Consider the following 19,490-nt stretch of genomic DNA (forward strand, 5'->3'; position numbering starts at 1 on the left):
TGCCCTAGCCTGTCCACACTTGTTGGGGGTGGGACACAACTGCTGGAAAGACGGCATCACAGCCTGCTCCACCAGCCCACAGGTGCACATCCCACTGCTTCCTCTCCCTTCTGGAAGAGGGGCTGGCTGAACGCAGCCAGGAGCACAGACTATTGGCTGCTCTGAGGAGAAGGGCTGCAAAGTTAAGAACAAGACACGAATGCAAAGCAAGTGTAACCTCTGTCTGTGGATTAAGGAAATAAACTTGTTTGAAGAGATTAATTAAAGGCTTTTCATAGTGAGCTAAATGAGAGATGGCAGCTTCCTTTTCTCAGGAAAATGGGCAAATGAAACCTCTTTAACTGGGGTGACATATCCTGCAGCCTGGAAGTTTCTGGACATGCATGGACTGGCTGAGGCTGCTGGAAATATGGGCATCAGATGATCTTGTGGTTTTTCATTCACACATCTGTTTCTTACACATTCAGAGTCACATTCGTGGTGCTTACAGCTTTGCTACCTCCTCACTCTGCAACAGGCATTTCTGCTGCCAGGTACCAGCTTTCCCTTCTTGGGAAAACACTTCTAAGTTTGGGCTTTCACACTCTGCTTCCTCGTGGAACATGAGTTGGTGGGGGACAGGGGTGAGCAGGAGCTAGGGGCAGGTGCAAAGGCACTCACTTTCTGTAGGCACTCTGTCTTCTCCTTTTTCTTGTTCCGGCACTTGGCGGCTGCAATCTTATTTCTTTCCCGTCGCCTCTTTTTCCTTTCATCTTCTTCAGGGGCCACCTGTAAAGTTCAAGAGGCACAAGCTTAATGGAAGGCAAGAAATACAACCCCCCTGAGATACACTGCCTTTTATTGCCAGCTAAAACCAGCAAGCGAGGGCAACCCTAACGTTAAAGGATCTGAAAGTAAAGCTCTAGACTTTTGCGTGAAACCTCTCTACACACACACACACACACACACAATGAATAATGAAAGTCAAAGAACTGTTAATATTATATTGGCAATATTAGGAAATTAAAATTTATTTTGTTTTTAAAAAACATTTGGATTTTAAAATAGGAGTTTGATATTACTATTGGCAATAACTGTAAGCAATTAGAGCAAGGAACAGATTTTGTTTGGTAAATATATCCTTTCCCCTAGGACCAGGAATGACCTCAAGAACATCACCTCGCCACCCATTCCCCTGCCTCTTCTTCCATTAAAGACCAAGGGCAGCCCCATTCATCTCTGCCTTCACCTGGAGCATCCTCATAGCACCTCCTTCCTAAATTTAGGAGAAGCCTGTGCAGCTCCTAGAGAAGAGGAACCCAAGCCCATTCCCCAGCCAGCTCATGGTCACCAGACTACAAAACTGGTTGTAAATCTAGGCTTTTGGCTCTTCCTGCATCCTCTGTAGGCCACAACTGCCTCATTCTAGCATGTTGCCTTCCCAGAGGTGACTGGGATCTGGGGAGGAGGCTCACACTGCCCAGACACAAGATGCCTAGGGGTTTCACAGGCTCATACCTTATTTTAGGTTGAGAATTACAGCAACCAAGGGGACCAGAACATTCAACTAGATCATTTGGTGCATTCTCTTCCCAGCAGAAAAAATCTACTTGATCACCCTTGAGTCCTCCACTTGGAATCAGAACGCACATACAACTCCGGAAATTAACTTTGCTGTCAAGACAGATCCAGAAGCCGACATCTCAGAACCTCACTGCCCTCATCCTGGTTCAGACCCTCTCATTTCTGTACACTTCTTCTGCCCTTGCTCCTAGTGCCCATTCTCAACATGACCACCAGGGTAATCGTTTAAAAATATTGTCAGTAAATGTAACACATGACACCATAAAACTCCTTGAAGAGAACATAGGCAAAATATTCTCTGACATAAATTGTACTACGTTTTTTTAGGTCAGTCTCCCAAGGCAATAGAAATAAAAACAAACAAATGGGACCTAATTAAACTTATAAGCTTTTGCAAAGCGAAGGAAAGCATAAACAAAATGAAAATACAACCTCTGGACTGGGAGAAAATATTTACAAATGATAGGTCTGACAAGGGCTTAATTTCCAAAATATACAAACAGCTTATACAACTCAAAAAGAAAAAAATGAACAACTCAATCAAAAAATGAGCAGAAGACCTAAATAGACATTTCTCCAAAGAAGACATACAGATGGCCAATATGCACATGAAAAGATGTTCAACATCACTAATTATCAGAGAAATTTGAATCAAAACTACAGTGAGATACCACCTCACACCAGTCAGAATGGCCATCATTCAGAAGTCCACAAATGACAAATGCTGGAGAGGGTGTGGAGAAAAGGGAACTCCTCCCACTGTTGGTGGGAATGTAGTTTGGGACAGCTACTATGCAAAACAGTATGGAGTTTCCTTAAAAAACTAAAACAGAGTTACCATATGATCCAGCAATCCCACTCTGGAGAAAACTCTAATTCAAAAAGATACAGGCACCCCAATGTTCATAGCAGCACTATTTACAATAGCCAAGACATGGAAACAACCTAAGTGTCCATCAACAGATGAATGAATAAAGAAGATGTGGTATATATACACAATGGAATACTACTCAGCCACGAAAAAGAGTGAAATAATGCCATTTGCAGCAACATGGATGGGCCTAGAGATTATCATACTAAGTGAAGTAAGTCAGAAAGAGACGAATATATGATATCACTTAACTATGGAATCTAAAATATGACACAAATGAACTTATTTGTAAAACAGAAACAGACTCACAGACATAGAAAACAAACTTACAGTTACCAAAGGGGAAAGAGAGGGATAAATTAGAAGTTTAAGATAAGCAGATACAAACTACTATACATAAAATAGATAAACAACAAGGTCCTACAGTATAGCACAGGGAACTATATTCACTAGCTTGTAATAAACCATAATGGATAAAATATGAAAAAGAATATATATGTGTATATATAACTGAATCACTCTGCTATACACCAGAAACTAACATAACTAAACTTCAGTTTTAAAAAATTGGGGGGGGGGTGATTAGATTTGTTTATTTATTTGTTTACTTAATGCAGGTACTGGGGATTGAACTCAGGACCTGGTGCATGCTAAGTATGCACTCTACCACTGAGCTATAACCCCCTTAAAATTTTTTTGAAAAAGAAAAATAATTTAAAAATATTAAGTCAGACCATGTTGCTCCTCTGCTCAGAAACCCTCTAGTGCCTTTACCTCACTGAATACATGGCCGTATCTTTACAATAGACTATAAGACCCAGTGTGATCTCGTCCCCACCCATGACTTCAGCTCCTACCTTGCTTCCCACCCCACACTCCACCCCAGCCACCTGGCCCACCTTGCTCCTCCTCCTGTGTATCAACCACACTCCCCACTCAGTGCCCTTGTTCTTGATCTTTTGCCAGATACCTGTATGGCTCTCATCCCCTCTTCCTTCGAGTCTGCTCTAAGGCCATTCTATCAGTGAAGCCTTCCCTGACCTTCTGATTTAAAACAGCAACTCCTCCCACCCTACTCCCCTTTCCCCTTTATTGCTTTATTTTTTCTCCTTTGCCCCTACCTCTTATATCATGTATTTACTTATTTTGTGTGTTGTCAGTCTCCTCCCAACGGAAGGTAAGCTCCAGAAGGGCAGTGCTGTTGTTTGTTTCAATCACGACTGCAGCCCCCTGCTGCCTAGAGCATACCTGGTGCGCGGTAGATGTTTGATAAGTAAGTGCAGAAAGAATGGACACCCCTGGGAGAACCCACCTCAGCTTTTGTGACTGACATCTCGAGGGGCCTGCCGCTGACAGTGACCGATTCCAGCGCAGAAGACATCCGGTGGCAGAGGTGCTTGTTCTGGATGGCGAACCTCAGCTCTTCCTTGACAAAGGGTGTCAGGTTAGCAAAATCCTCAAACACCAGTGACCCAGGAGGGGACAGGCAGGGGACGATGGCAGAGGCACTGACTTCCGAGGCAGAGACCTGGCCTGGGTGTTGAAGCATCATTTTGCTGAAAGACACATCGAAACCCAAACTGCTTCAGGAATTTGGGGGCATGGGCTCAAGTACCCCCACACCTGTGACCTCCAACCCCCGAGCCCCAGACCCAAAAGGAAGGTCCCATAAGCTCTTGGGCTTCCACTTTGTTTTCATTTCACACCATCCTCATCTTGAGTAAAACAGGTTCTTAAAATGTACAGTTCAGTGATGTGGATAAAATGCCTAACTGAAGTTTATAAGGGGTGGATTTCAGGCTATTCTGTTAGTTTTGGCTGGTGTGCATATATGCAAATATAGCCTCAAACAGTCCTGAAAGAGGAAGAACATTAAAAAAAAAAATGAGTGAGACTGTTATGCAACCCCATTTGCAGTCTCCTTTTCAAAAAGAAACCTGGAAAGTATCTGAAATTAAATTGGATCTATCAGAGTGGAAGTAAAAGCAAGGGGTGGGAGACCCTTGAATTTAGCAAATGTATCTCCAAAGCTTCTCCCTCAGCAAGTTGGATCCAAATCAGTGAGAACAGTAACTGTAGCAGGTGTGTTTCTTCACCCCAGTTAGGCAGAGGCTGGGGCATGGGAATTCAGGTCACAAGGGATTAGTAGCCTCTTCTTAAGGTTAAGGTTGGTGAAACAAAAGATCTCAGAGTAAAGAAAAGTGAGGCACTCAGAATGTGGATCTATTTTCGGGAGCGTTGTTCAGTTCTGTGATGTTTGGAGGGCATAGGGCTAGGGGCACAGGGAGCTCTGGGACTGGCTCTGGCAATAAGGAGTAGTGGGACCTGAGCTCTCTGAGTCTCAGTCTTCATACAACAAATGTCTGGGAGCTCCTGCAGCACTGGGACAGAGTCTCCACTGTCACTGTTTCCACAGCCTGGCCCTGCACCTGGCACCAGCTGCTCCCAATGCCTGCTGACCACTGGAAACTATCCAACTAAATACCTGAAATGGGGAAGGGGCGGTCAGATCAGATAGCCTCTGAGGTCCCACTTACCTCTATCCTTCTATGGCCCAGGGAACCCAAAGGGTCAACAAAAAGAAAGGGCAGAAATAGTAATAGTGCCATGGTTCCAGTTTAGAATAGCCCTCCATAAATCTCTCCCTGCTGGACACTCCCTCCAGCAGTGGCCATCCCCCTTCATCCCTGCAGCCAGTTCTCCAGGGGAGATGAGTATGGGGACTGTCAGGCCAGGTGGATCCGTGGAGCGTCCCTTTCACTCTGGGGACCTGCAGTCATTAGCCAAGTCTAGCCAGATGAAGTCCTTTGGCAAGTCGCTAACATTTAATAGGTGCCTCCTTGATACCAGAAACCTTATGTGCATTATCTCACTCAGTCTTGATGAGAACCCAGTGAGTTAGGTCCTCATCCCATTTTATAGACAAGGTAACTGAAATTTAGTCAAGCTAAAGAATTTGCCCAAAGTCTTAGAGTCAGTATGAGGCAGCATCAGAATTTGGAATTAAGTTCGACTCCAGAACTCATGCCCTTAATTTATAGGCTATAAAATGTAATTCTTCACTGCAAAAACAGAGCAAATTTTCCTGGGGGTTGGGGGCAGGTGTGGGGATGGGTAGGGGTCCTATAACTGAAGTGCTGGAGGGGAGGCTAAGCAGAGAGCCATGGGGAGAACTTGAACTCTAATGAATTGCTGAGCTTTCTCTGACTGAGTGCACACTCAGGTTGCTGCCTGAATTCAGGGAGTATGTATAAGTGGGTCTTTTATTCACAAAATTCTGAGACTGGGGTCAGAACACCAAGATTTAAGGCCCACTTCCTCATGCGTCATCATTATACCTTCCAGAGCCTTCTTTCTCCACGGTAGAAGAGGGCAAATAACAAGCACCCTATTTTCCCATAGAGTTGTACAAGGAGCTGAGGAACTAATTCCCGAATATGTCCCAGAAAACTTAAGGTGACTAGGAAATATGTTATTCCTGGGCTTCCCAGTGATCTCTCCAGCCCACAGCTGGCTCTCTGTGGGGTCCAGGTGGGAGGCTGGCTGGTTATTCTCTTTGATCTCAAACACTTCTGAATAGAACACACTGACCTCTAAATCCCCCTTAAGATCCAAGATGCTCTCATGGAGGCAAGAATTCCAGGCTAACGAATGCCACTGTTATTGACTATTCAAAGAAACCCTGGAAATGTATGTAATTCTCTTCTGAAAGCCATGTGTCATGAGTCAGAACTGATGTTCTTCTATCAGTTTAATCCTATAATCTTAGGATGGTGGGAGGAGACTTTTCTGGCAGGTGATAAACTCTGAGAAACCAGTTTTCCACAGTCAGAGGCTTAAGGTTCCCCCATGCATTTGCATTTTCCCTCCTTTTTTCAACTTTATTAAAAACTCAACAGTTCAGAACTGGAATTCAGAGCGGCCACTGGGCTAGCCTTTGTCGGGAGGATGGCACGGCTCCCTTCTACACGGCAGTTTGAACATAGTTCCATTTCACCTCCCAGCTAAGTTTATTAACGAGCTCTTAGGGCTTGGGGGTCTGCTGTTTGAGATTTCTTTCCCCCTTCTTGGTGTAAAGTCAGCAGTCCTGATGAAAGAAACTGAAGAATGTCAGTGGTATGGAATGCTTTTATGAAAAGCGTTGGGTGAGCTTACTGGAAGATGGAAACAGGTTGTAGAAATGTTAAAAGCCTTTCAAAAAGTAAAGCAGTTGTATCTGTAGAGACTTGGGCTTTTCCTGCCCTTGGCTAAAGCTCAGTTTCTTGAGACACTTCCTAGTTATTCCTTGACTCATTCTCTTTAGGTGTGATTTAGCCTAGACTCAGGCTGAGTCCCTAAGGAGGAAAATGAAGTTAAGTCTTCAGACAGTTTTGCAGAAAGTTGAGACCCTCTAACATCCCCTTCATCGAAGAAAAAATGTTGGGGGATTTTCTGAGCTGACTTCCTACGCTGATCTTAAAATTGCCCAGGCCTACTGCAGAGAACCTGCATTTTCCTTCTGCTTCATTATCTCCAATCAGAAATCATGTCATATCATCAGCAGTTTCACCATTTTCAAGAAAGTGAAACTTTACTCATGTATTTCTTTAACTAGAAATTCAGCTCCCAGATTTTATTTCCTAGTAGCTGCTACTATGTTGAATTTTCACTCTTAATTTTCATCTTTTTCCACTAAGTGCTGCTCATAAAACATCTCATAGGAGGAAGCCAGTTCTTTCACTAATTTCCTATCTAGGTCTTTCTCCTAGACCACAGGAAGGTTGTCAGTGTAAGGCTGGGTGTCAGGGACAGAGATGACGCTTGCAGGCCCATTACTACCACTCACAAGCTGAGCACCCACCAACGAGATTTTCACACATTCTCGGCCTCAGTCTCCTCATCTGTAAAACGAGAGCAATATTGCCTGCCCCAGTTCCCTCACAGGGCTGTCAGGAAGATTCTGTGAAATTCATGAAGGTGGATTTATAGACATCCTGGGTAGCCATTATTACTGTGATTCCACTTTCCCCATTTCGGGGAGGGGGCATTCATAATGCTGCCTCATTAATCAGGAACTAACTGGAACCTTCAAGAAATTCAGGTCAGTCACAGCTTCTTTTGCACTTTGATGGACCTCTGGCCTCTTGACACATCGATCAAGTCCACCCCACTATTTACTGGCACCAGCTTGTCTCCACTGGTCTTAGGTACTTGAGAAATAACCAGTTCTCACACATGAAACCATTTCTGGTTTCTGTGGTGTCCTGGCTGTGTACTTCCTCCTTCCCAGCCTGGGTAACAGTTGGAACCACTGACCCTGTTCCATGCCCAGCCAATTTGAAAATGGAAGAAATCATGAGCCTTATATATGGGACAGAACACACAATATTAGAGTCATCTAGGTGAGATCTTCATTTTTTAATTGAATAAAATGGGGTCCAGAAGGTAAAGTGACTTGTCCAAGGCCATAAAGCTGGTGAGTGGTCCAGTCTAGGCTAGCTGTTGACCACTGACATTTTACACCAGCAGAGATCCAACGGTGTGAGGACCAACCAAAATGGAGAACAGAGCCAGTGGCCAGGTAGATGAGGGGTCAATAGTCCTACTAACCTGTACCCACAACAGAGGAGACTTTGCTAGGACTAAGACAAGGAGCAGTATAGAAGAAAGAGAACAATGGGGAGAAAAGACCAAGAGGGAGAAAGGGAACGGTGGGGTTAAGACAGGAGGATCTGGAAGTTCCAGAAGCTGCTGGGTGCTGTATCTTATTCACACTGTGCACCTGGAGTGCTGCCTGCAGTGCTGTCTCTGACTATCCAGACAATAACAACTGCAAAACCCACCCCCACCCCAGTCTTCATCCAGGATATCCTCAAAGCAATAGCTTAATGTTATAGCATTATGCTACAAGAAATGCCAAATGCAAAACAATAGGACAGTCATATCAATTTCTTCTTCATTTAAAGTTAAAGACAGAGGCTCCAAAGAGATGTGACTGTCACCCACACTAAAGTACCACCAGTAAGTGCATTGAGAGAACACCCAGATTTTCTAGCGCCCAATTTTTTTTTTCTGGTTCCATCAAGGGTTAGCAACTCCTTTATTTTTAAGAAAGCATTTGTGATTTGGTAGTGAAATTAGGGAAAAGAAAATGGTTAGGAGGAAAGGAAGTAAGTCGATGAGATGAAAATGGGGTGCGGAGGGAGTAGAGAAGGAAAACCAATCAGTGGAAAGAACGTTGGGAAGGGAAGAGATGTCCCACAGAGAAGTACCCTTTCCCCCTCTGCCTCAGAGGCTGACCAAAGAATTCCAGGCCCCCTTGTTCAAGTCCTCTCATCGGCCCCTTTCCTTTCATTTACACTACTCTAGAATCTGAAAATCTTCGTCCAAAAAGGACCTTAATGGATATCCGGTTTAACCACCACTTCCTGCTCGCAAACAGGCAGAGGGCGACCAGGAGTGTCTACATGCCCACATCTCCCAGCTGGGGATACTGAGGCTTAAGGACATCAAGTGCAGTATAGGTTCTCAGGATCCTGGCCCCTAGACCACTGAGCTATTCTCTCAGTTATCTGAATTGGTTTCGCACTGTCGCTCCCCCTCCTACCCTCACAGTCAGTCTACCTGGACGAAAAGCGAAGAAATCCGCGAACCCTCAGAGGAAGAGCCAGAGCTTGAGTCACAGGTACGAGAGAAAAGCGTGTTAGTTACTTGGGATAATAAGTCTTGGGGCCAAGGAGCTCGGCACCTGTGCCGGGAGCCCTCTCCACCTTCAGCCCCAGGGTAGCGACAGGAGCTCGCGCCACCTCTAAACTCAGCCCAGCTAACTTTTGCTCCCGGCTCCCGGCGAGGTCCTGCCGCCCAGGGCTCCGAGGTGCTCAGGGCGACCGCCAGCGGCCGCGGCCAGCTCTCGGGTCCCTTCCCCATTCATTCCGTTCCGCCCTTCCGGCAGCCCTTCTGCGATCCTCACTCTCCGTGCCTCTCGGGAAAGGCTGGGCTCGGGAGTGGCACTGACCGTGCACGGAGCGAGGGGTAGAGCCGGTCGGCGAGCCGGATAGGCTCGGACACCCTGCGCACCCACCTACCCTCGCCCGCTCCCAGGGGATGAGTAGGCGCTAGAACGGAGAGGAGCTGTGCTTCGAGGCCGGTTGAGGAGTGGGAGCCGGACCTCTCTGTCGCCAGGAGCATTTCGCGCCCCAAGTCAAAAGAGAAAGTTAGTTCTTTGAGAAAAAGTTTCTCAAGCGCAGAGGAGCAGTGGTGGCTGGGAGAAGTTCAGCTGGAGTTCTCTCGAAGCCAGAAGCTGGGGACGCAGGTCGGGGGTGGGTATAGGGGTCGAGAACTGGTTACTAGAGGGGCGCATAGGGAATGAAAGCGAGCCACCCTTGCCGCGCTCACTCACTCAGATTCCAGCGCTCACCTCCTGTCTCCACTCGGGGCGGCCAGGGTCCAGAGGGCGGGCGGGGTCGGGGCGGGGTCGGGCAGGCTGTCTGTGGGGCCGGCGGGCGAGAACCCAGGGCGCACGGCCGGCGCACGGGGTGGCGAGTCCACTGGGGCAGCGGCGCGGCGAGAGCGCTGTGCAGTGCGCGCCTCGCTGAGTGCGACTGTGGCTGTGAGTGCGTTGCATCACCCCTTTTATAGCTCTTTGGCTGGCGGCGCGCCCATTTACTCCGGGTTACCAGTCCCAGGCTGACGTAATGCTATTAATAGCTTCCCCGGAGAACCAGCCGAACTAGGCTGGGCGAAGGTGGCGGGGAGGGGCCACAGAGGAGGAGGGGAAAAAGGGGACCAGTGATGCAAGCTCGGGGAGGAGCTGGCCTGGACGCGTTCTCTCGGCCTCTCACGCCGGGACACACGCACCCGCCCGCCCTCTCTCTCCATATCAGGACCGGAGCCGCCCGGGCTGGCCGCCAGATGTGCGTACTCGCCGCTGCGTGTTCCAGGCATGAGCCAATGGTGCCCAAGCCAGCGGCATGACTCCACCGCGCTGGCATCTCTCCCTCCGCTAGGTTGAGGAGGGAGGGGGATGGAGAGGCGGGTTCTGGCTGCTGCCCAGACTAGGTGAGGCTGGGAAGTGGGCACGACCTTCCTCTAAAATGCGTGGTCATTTTCTTGAGCTTCAGGAAAATACCCACTTCCCAGCTAAACGCCTCCTTCTCAATTAGGGGGCGGGGTAGGAACAGAAGCGTTAGTCCTTGGTATGGGAGACGTCCCCAAAGACACCCTACAGTGAACCCACACCTTTACCCGCCGGGGGTGACCTCTGCGGCGTGGACTGTGAGAATTCTGCCCGTTAACTCAAGAGCGGAGGGCAGCGCTCAGCGGGCACCGTGCGCCCACGCCCGCAGCCTCGGCACACCCCCACACGAGCGCACACGCGGAACCGCCTCTTGGCCAGTTGGGAACCCGGCTCAGAGGCGAGGGCGAGTGGTAGGACCTGTGGGTTGGGATTTTTTTTTAACAGCCACAAAGCGTTTAGAATTGATAGTGAAACGAGCAAGACCGTGGAAAGATGGGCGACCTGGAGAAATAAGAGGCAACTCAGAGAGGGGCTAAGAATAAGACTGAAGCCTAGAGAACAGGGAGAGGAAGAGAGAAAAGGTGCTTTGGTCTTTGCGGGCGGGGAGGGGCGGGGGTCACCTGGCTCTCAGGCAATGTTGAGGGAAAACACATCTTCGCCTTTCACGTGTTTTTCTGCGCGGAGAGAGGCCTGGGCAGGGACCGGACGGCCAGGACTGGGGACAGGCTGACCGCAGCCGAAAAGGGGCCCCGCAGCAGAAATCCTTTCCGCCCTAAAGCCGAGTGGCGGAAAGTGCGAGTTTTCACGGTCCAGATTCGAATCGAGGCTTCAGCAGAACTGGATTTGAACCTTTAAGAACGATTTCCTAGTTCCGATTCCCCCACCCCAGCTGTCTCAACTTCCAGAGCGGCAGAACCAGGGACCTTCTTAACTGCTCATGGACGAATATAGGTAGACGCGAGCCCGCCATGTTTCGTACCTGCTGAGAGGGAGACCGTGCGCGCCCGTGGGGTGTAGGGGCACCTGCTTCTACCTGCCTTTTGGGAGAGAGGCGATGCAAGATCATAGTTTGGTAATTTGGGATAGGAACTAGAAGGATCTCAGAGCCGAGATCTTTCCCGTAGCCCCACCTCACCTGCAGCCTTCGGCTGTTGGGAGTCGTAATGGAGGGGCCAGTCCGTCTGTCTCTTATTTCTCTCCCTTATACACAGTCCCGCACCCTCGGGGAATCCGTTCCTCTTTCCAGACTCTCTGATTGCTCAGCGCCTCCGACAGATACCATCCAGAGCTGCAAATAAAACTGAGTCCCCCGCACCCAGGTTCCTCTCCCCCGAACCTGAGCCTCACTCAGAACACCCTTAGGGTTAGCTTCGGTGTTGGGTGTTAGGGTTAGCTCCGGGGCCCAGAACAACGCGGAGAGCAGCCTTGCAAGTTCCCCCGTCCCCAGCCCGTCCGGGAGTCTCGGGGTTCTACGCAGGATCCTCGGGGATGTTGCTCGGGACCTCACCGGGTTTCCAGCGGAGTAGCGCGGGAAGCCTGGGGAGGTTGTTTTTGCTTTACTTTTCACCCTGGTAACGGGCTTCCCCGCCCCAAGTCCCACACACCCGCACTCCCTGTTCCACACCTCCACACCCCGCCCTCCCGCCCACGCACCTGCAGGTAAACCCGGGGCGGGCAGGTAAACCCCGGGTGTGTCTGCACAACACGTAGCACGACACGTAGAACACCGCGAGAGCAGGAGGAAGGGCGTTTGTAAATTTAAATGAAAGTTATTTGGGATTCTTTCCATGTCTTTTATATCTACTCATCTACTGCCCTGGACTAAATGGCACTATTACAGAGTGAAACAAGAAGATGTGGGGGGAGAACACGTGAAAACTTTCTACCCCCTCTTTTTTTCCTCTGTGAAATGCCTACTGAAATCTTTAACCAGTTTACATTTTAAACTAGGATTCCATTAATACACCTAAGCCAGATTTGTGGACGTTTTGTCCTGTCGTTAAGGGGAAATTCAACTTCAGGCGTAGGTAAACAAATAGCCAGACCAGCCTCCACCAAACAATGCAAGAGAAGGGTAATTAAGACAGAAAAGTCCACAACCCTTCGTCGGTTTATTTTTATTGCCATGGTACCTCCCTCTCCTCTAATTCAATTTGTTTCATTCTGATAGTTCTTGGTTTTGAATCCCCAAGTCACACCTGGATAGAAACGCTGTTCACCGAAGTCTGAGCCTCGCTCTCCACTGAAACTCTTAAAAGTGATAAGAATCTTGACAGAGAAGTAAGTCCACCCCCTTGTGAATGAAACTCTTATCCAAGGAAAACAAAAACTGTTGCTGCCTACTTCCCTGCCCCCAGCCTCCAGAACTGTGAAATCTGCCTAATTCGAGAGAGACTGAGGAAGAGCAATGCTAGAGGACAGTCCCAAGGCGTGTGCCCCGGAGGCGTGATCAATATCTGAGCTCTATGCATCCTCATTTTACCTGACTTTAATTACTGTCACCAGTGTCCAGCATGCACACACTGTACCATCTAGAGGAGGAGCAAGAAAAGCTCCCCAGACCAAAATGCTTCTTTACACAAAGGCAAAGAATGCCTCTCTTTCCCCTGAGAAGGAAGCCCTGGGTAGGGTTATTTCAGGGGTTAATCCTTAGTGAAAGAGAGTTAAGCAGAGACTTGAATATTGCTGAGGTTTTACGCTGGAGAACCGCCTAGGGAATCTTCATTCAGACTAGTCTCGGTATGTTTTGCTGAGTGAGATAAGAATTGGAAACTTCACGTTGAGGCATGTGCAAAAGGAAGGGAAAACAGTTAAAAGGGGAGGGGATGGACCTAGGCAGCTAAAAACAGCCCACTGTGGCAACCGAATCTAAACATCAAAACATCACAGGGAGCCAAGAGAGGGGGAAAAAAGATCAAGAGATATTTAAAGCTTTTAGCAGTTTCTTCGTCCAGGAAACAGTCCCTTTCCACTCCTTCCCCCACCTCCATTATTCTTCCTCAAACCTCAAGATTGTATTTGCTCACAGCGCTCTAGAGAGGCAAGTTAGACACAAGTTAAAATCAGTCAGGGTAGTAGTAGCCCTGTCCTCCTGGCTGCTTCACCTCAGAAAAGGAACGGGATAGATTTTCTTCTTTCTTCTGCTTTCCAAAGCCTACACGTCCTATAAAGTCAATTTGAATATGGGGATTACATATTTAAGAGGCTCCTTCCTCAGGAAACGTTGGGAAGCATCATATAAATGCTGAAATGTGGAAGATGGCACTTTGATTCTGGATTCAGCGCTTAGCAGCTGTATCCCCTTGGATAAGTCATTCCACTCTCTGTGCCTAAGTTTCCTCAGCTGAAAATGGCATGAGTAAGAGCATCTAACACATAAGGATTCATTGAGGATGAGGCACACAGCCAGTCCTCAGTAGTGGTATCATTAATTATGAATCAAGGAAGGCATTCTGGGGATACTCCTGAATCTAACCCAAAGCCCATTCTGTCCCTCAAGTCAGTGGCAAACAGTTGTGGATGAAGTCAAGAATATATCCAAGGATGACCATCTTCAGGGAAGTGGGGATAAAACTCCATACAGGAAACAATGCTAGTGATTCCCATTCTCCGTCTACAAAACTCCAGTACATACCTGGGGCTCCTCAATGCAGGGTGGATCAGTGCAAAGTGCTCTGGGCTGGGAGCATGGGGTTGGGGTGAGGGGTGCTTAATTCTAGTCTGGTTCTGCCTTTGGTATTCTTGAGCAAGGCACTCACCTGCTCCAAGGCCCCACCTTCTCTGAAGGAAGGAACCCTGGGCTGAGCTCTGAGGGTCTTGAATGGAGACCTTCTGCAGAAGCCATTTTACAAGTCCCTGGCAACCTCTCCTAAGACAACTGGAGGAAGAGAAGGTGTCAGGGGAAGGCATTGGATAGAACAAGGAACAGACTAGTTTGAAAAATCTCTCTTCCTCTCCAAAAACTAGAATTAAAAAATGTCCAACCTGATTCCCAAACACAGCCTATGGTCCTGACAATCTCCCTTCTTCTTCTCCTCCTTCTCCTTCTACTCTGATCTCTCCCTCTCTCTCCATTTCCAAGGAATTTTACCCATGGACTTGGTGCTTTGCTAGATAGGAGGAGGTATGAGAGGAGCAGTCCAGGTGGGGATTGCATCTTTGGGAACCTTCTGATGTATATCTTGTATGCCATAGACACCTAACTTGGACCACAGAACCAAAGCCCAGGGAGCAGCTTTTTCCATTTAAGAGTGAGGATCCTGGAGCCCTGGCTCCAGAGGCTTCCAAGATGAAGACCCAGCAGCCAAGAGATTAGCAGGATTGAGGGGACTCAAAGTTTTCCCCCTAGTCAACTGAGTGACTTAGTGCAAGTCATAAACACTTCATCTGTGTGCTAGACATAAAATGGAACTATTTAATATTGACTCTTTCCAAAGCATTGTAAGAAGCAATGAGATAACAGATGTGAGAGTCATCTGAAAATAATTAAAAGAACCATACTTTTAAAGATTCCTTTGGGAGAACTTAGTATAATTTTTTTTTATCATTATGAAAATTTGGGAAATGGGCAACAGAAAAGAGATTACCCATACTCTCAATACTATAGCATTTTGGTGTGCTTCCCTCTAGTCTTTTTTCTCATACATGTGACTTTTAAAAATATAGTTGTGATTGAGATTGTGAACAACTTCGAAATTTGCTCTTTTGCCTATTACTCTGAATTGTACATGGTCCTTATTACCATAGTTTTTCTTCCCAAACTATGTTGTTCAGTGTATTGTGAAATGTAGCACAATGTAAATGAAATGTGAAACATACAGATGATTATAAGAACATATCAATTCATTTTAGTAATAAAACATACTTCAAGAACCTACCCCCCAAGAGAAGGAGTAGACCACCATGTCAAGGACTGAGAAGCCCCCATGTGATCATTCCTGATCACACCTGCCATTCTTTACTTCCCAGAGGCAACCACTATCCTGACTTTTTTTTTAATTGGGGGGAGGTAATTTTAGGTTTATTTATTTGTTCATATTTTTTAAACAGAGGTACTGGGAATTTAACTCAGGACCTTGTGCATGCTAGACATGCACTCTACCACTGAGCTATACCCTCTCCCCTTATCCTGACTTGTATTACCATAATGTTTGTGGCCGATGGTTGTGATACGATTTATTTAGTCATTGTCCTACTTTCAGCACTTAGAGTGTTGCTAGAGTGCTGCACAAATTTAAATCTGTATTACTGGGGAGAGGGATCAAATTCCATCATTGCCCAGATTGCTTAAATGGGGTTAGAGAAGAGGTCTTAAGTTCTGTCTTCAAGTGCTACCCAGTTCATAGTGGAAGATGGAAAGACCCCCCAATGATTGGGACTACCTGTGCATTTTCCTTGTTTCTTAACATCCAAACAAACAAAAATCCTGCGGGCACTTTTCCCATGGAGCATCTCCTTTAATCCTGCTCCTTGCTACTTTCCCATACCCCTTTATTTTCTGTTTGTCCAGCTTTGGACAGACGATCCAGTCTGCTGTGTGGGCAGGTAGGTGGTACAGAGGGAGAACAGCTGGAGCAATGCTTCTGCCTGTGCATTCTGGGCAAGTTACTCCAGCAGCACCTCAGCTCTGGCATTTCTACACCAGCTCAGCAGCGGCTTGGGTGGCAGGGGTGATACCAGGTAGGCGGCCACCAGAGCAGGTTCTTGGAGCCTGGGGATGCTGATTCTCTGAACCACAAAACACCAGAAAACAAAAAGACCCTGGAAATCATCGACTTTCATCAAGGTGGGCTTGAGCATGTCGATGGGTATACCATCGTGCACCAGACCTGGGAGGCAAACAGAGGGCATCTTGCTGGAGTGTCTGTCTTAATGAATACGTGCTTTAAATTTTGTTTTATATTAAACAAATGTGGATAGGTTGAATTTAAATATGTCACACAAGAATTTTTAAGGAAAAGAGGAAGACATCAAATATATTTTGGGCTTGGGATGGGCTTCTAAAATCTACACTCCTAGGACCCTGGGAGTCCTAGTTTTCTCTCTTCTGCCTTTAAGTGTGAAATAATGTGAGCAAGTGCCATCAAGTGGCACTCACTGTGTCCCGGGCTGTGGGCTAAGACCTTCACATATAGTTAATGCACATAATCCTCATAACAACCTTATGAGGTCATTACTGTGAACATCTCTGTTTTGTAGATGAGGAAACTGAGGCACAGAGAGGGTAAATAATTGCCAGAAGTTACACAGCTAGGGAGTGCCAGAGCAGGATTTGAGCCCAGGCAGTCTGGCTCCTGAGTCCAGGTGCTTAACCACGACACTTACTGCCTCTCAGCAAATGCTCATAGGAAAATGTGGGGCGCTCTGGCGCGGTTCAGTGTCCTTATTTGATGGTTGGGGAAGTTGAGCTCAGAGAGGAAAAGCAGCTCTTTTACAACTGTCCAGAATCATAAATTCTTACACCAAAAGAAACCTTAGCAGCAGGCTTGTGAGCCTCCTGTTTGCCCCTTGCTCCAGGAGATGCTCCATTTGCTAAGACTAGGGCCAAGGTAAAGAACAACTGATTGTGACAGGGACAGACAACACTTCAGGGGTGTCCTCTGATCGTGGCTGACCATGTACAATATCCCTGGAGCTGAAAGTGTGAGTGGCAGAGGGGTGGGAGCCAGGGAGGGCAGAAAGAACCTTAAACCTGCACTTTTCTCCCTCCTCATGCCTTACCCTTGAAGCTACCTTGTCACAAAAAGCCCTGATACATCAGAAATGTCCCGAGTCCAGTAGAAAGCTCCATCTTTCAGGCTACATACTGATTTAAAACAAACAAACAAAATTAATGTGAGGCCAGGTCATATTTAGTAATTACTATTTACTGAGCACATGCTACATGCCAGGCACAATGCTAAGCACTTTTAAAAATACCCAGTATCTTATTTCATCCTTGTAATAACCCTGTGAGGTAGGTATTATTATTTCAGTTTTACCGATGAGGAAACCAAATCTCAGAAAGTTTAAGCAAATTGCTCATAGGCACTTGATTCAAACACAGGTCTGACTTACTTCCTTCAAAACTTCTATTAAGCTCTACTGTCCCCCAAATCTTAGAGAGCTTTACGTGTGCTAATTTTTCTTTAGCTTCGCCTCTCTTCTAAAAGCACATCCTCTCCCTTAACCTGTCGTGTTGACTGCACGGAATCTTCTAGTGTTGACCTTACCATACATAGTATTAAAGTCTTAGAAGACTTCCACGTGACAAGTTCTAGGTCCCTGTGCCCTCATGACACTATCCTGTCTGCCAAATTTGCAATTATTCCATAATTTACTTTAACCACAAACATAAGCCCTGCTATTGACTGAGTAAACCGAGTAGGCTTTTGGGGACTTTTATTCTGTTTCCGAAAATATGATGAACTTAAATCATCTGATGATGAACTTGTACTTGAAACTGGAGTGGCTGAGAGCAGGGTGAGTCACTCTGGTGAGTTTACACCTACCGGTCCATCCTTCCAGTTCTGTTCTCTTGCCAGATCCTGTGCTCAGCAGTACGTTTAGACACCTCAGGATTACAAGGGCAACATAAGAGCATCCTTTGCCCTTGAGGAGTTTAAAATCTTGTTTAGGTGGCAAATTAACATGCACAAAACAGTATCTAGCCCATAGCAGGTGATATATACATATATTTTAGCAAATATTTAATGAGCACCTACTATGTGCTGAGTACTGTGTTAGAGTGGCAGATACCCAGGGATACTTCCCTGCCCAGAAGGTCCTTACAGCTCATGGGGAGACAGAATTTGACTACAGGTAGGCTGATGTAACAAGGGCAGGAGGGCTCTGCCTGGGAGACTGGCACAGGCCGATGGAGGAAATGACTTTTGAGCTGGATGTTGAAGCTGAGCATTTTCCGGACAGGGGAGGAAGGCAGGCATTCCAGGCATAGAGGGACGTATATGCAGAGGCTATGGGTGCCAGGAAGTCAGAGACTGCACCCTGCTCATTTCTATGTCCTTTCTCAGCTCCTGGCACTATTTCAGGCAGGTACTAGACCTGCAGTAAAAGTGGATGCAGTGAGTGAAAACACAGAATTTTGAAAACCTGTAGCAAGTTTGGAGAACGGTGAAGCAGCTGCAGAGCAGGGGTGTGCATGGAGGGCAGGGCGTCGGGGAGTAAATGGGCGGGACACAGACTGTGATAGGTCTCGAGGGTTGTATAATCAGCTTGGATTGTGTCGCAGGACAAAGGGGAGAGGTGAGTCACGGGGTCTTGCAGTGGGGGGACACAGCAGATGTTGTTTAGGGAAGTTGCTGGTGCAGGGCTGAGAGTGGACTGGATGGGAGAGGAAGATGCAGGCAGAGGCGTGAGGAAGCTGCTGCACTGGTCAGCTGAGATGAAGGCTAGATGAACCGAGAAGATGGTGGTATCCCTCACATGTTTATTCATAATAAAAATTATCCATGAAACATAATGCTGCCATGTGTGCTGAAGTAAATAGCAATCCCCCTAGATCTTTTCATTACACAGTTCAAGTTTCCTTCATTAAAGTCAAGCTTCCCTTAAGGTGGGTGCGGTCTGTCCCTCACTTACTGGTGCCCTAAGTGGGTGCCTGTAAGCCTTGGGAGTGAAACAGTGCTGCCTGAACTGAGATGAAACCAGTAAGGTGAACGGGAGAGGGGGACCTGGGGAAACTTGCAGGCAATTGCTTTTGGATTTGGGCACCAGCTTGGTTTTAGATGAGATTGGGCACGTTCAGGATGGTATGGCCATAGACTCCAGCTTGGTTTTAGAACAGAGAGGGAAGGAGTCCCCTGCCTCAGGTGATATATGGCAGAGCGTTGGGAGTAGGGTGGGAAGGGGGTTGGTTGGTATTGTAGGAACTCGGGGCAGAAAAGAAACTAATGGGTTCATTTGGGGACAATTTTTAGCAATAGGATGTCAAAGAAGGGAGTGACCTCTGAGTATCAACATGTTGGGGACATCAAAGTTACAGAAAGACTCAGAGGAAAGAAGGGAGAGAGGAGGAATGGTGGCCAGGCTGGGCCCTCAGGCTCCATGTAGGTGTTGATG

The 19,490-nt window shown here is 47.2% G+C and overlaps 1 protein-coding gene across 3 annotated transcripts in view; it reads right to left on the reverse strand.

Moving 5' to 3' along the window:
- ATF3 (activating transcription factor 3) overlaps window positions 1-19,490 on the reverse strand; it is a 51,801-nt gene that overhangs the window by 2,041 nt on the left and 30,270 nt on the right. The window contains exons 1-3 of one of the 3 annotated variants that reach the window (XM_074351840.1): window positions 9,813-10,029; window positions 3,747-3,990; window positions 661-768 (exon numbers count right to left, since the gene is read on the reverse strand). In XM_074351840.1, coding sequence (XP_074207941.1) covers window positions 661-768; window positions 3,747-3,986 — 348 coding nt within the window. In that variant the 5' untranslated portion in view covers window positions 3,987-3,990; window positions 9,813-10,029. Of the gene's footprint in view, window positions 1-660; window positions 769-3,746; window positions 3,991-9,812; window positions 10,030-19,490 lie in introns of those variants that run through there. The other 2 variants (XM_074351841.1, XM_074351839.1) reach the window with 2 other exon arrangements.

Source organism: Camelus bactrianus, chromosome 23 (assembly GCF_048773025.1).
Source record: "Camelus bactrianus isolate YW-2024 breed Bactrian camel chromosome 23, ASM4877302v1, whole genome shotgun sequence".
In the NCBI taxonomy this organism is placed as follows: Eukaryota; Metazoa; Chordata; class Mammalia; order Artiodactyla; family Camelidae; genus Camelus; species Camelus bactrianus.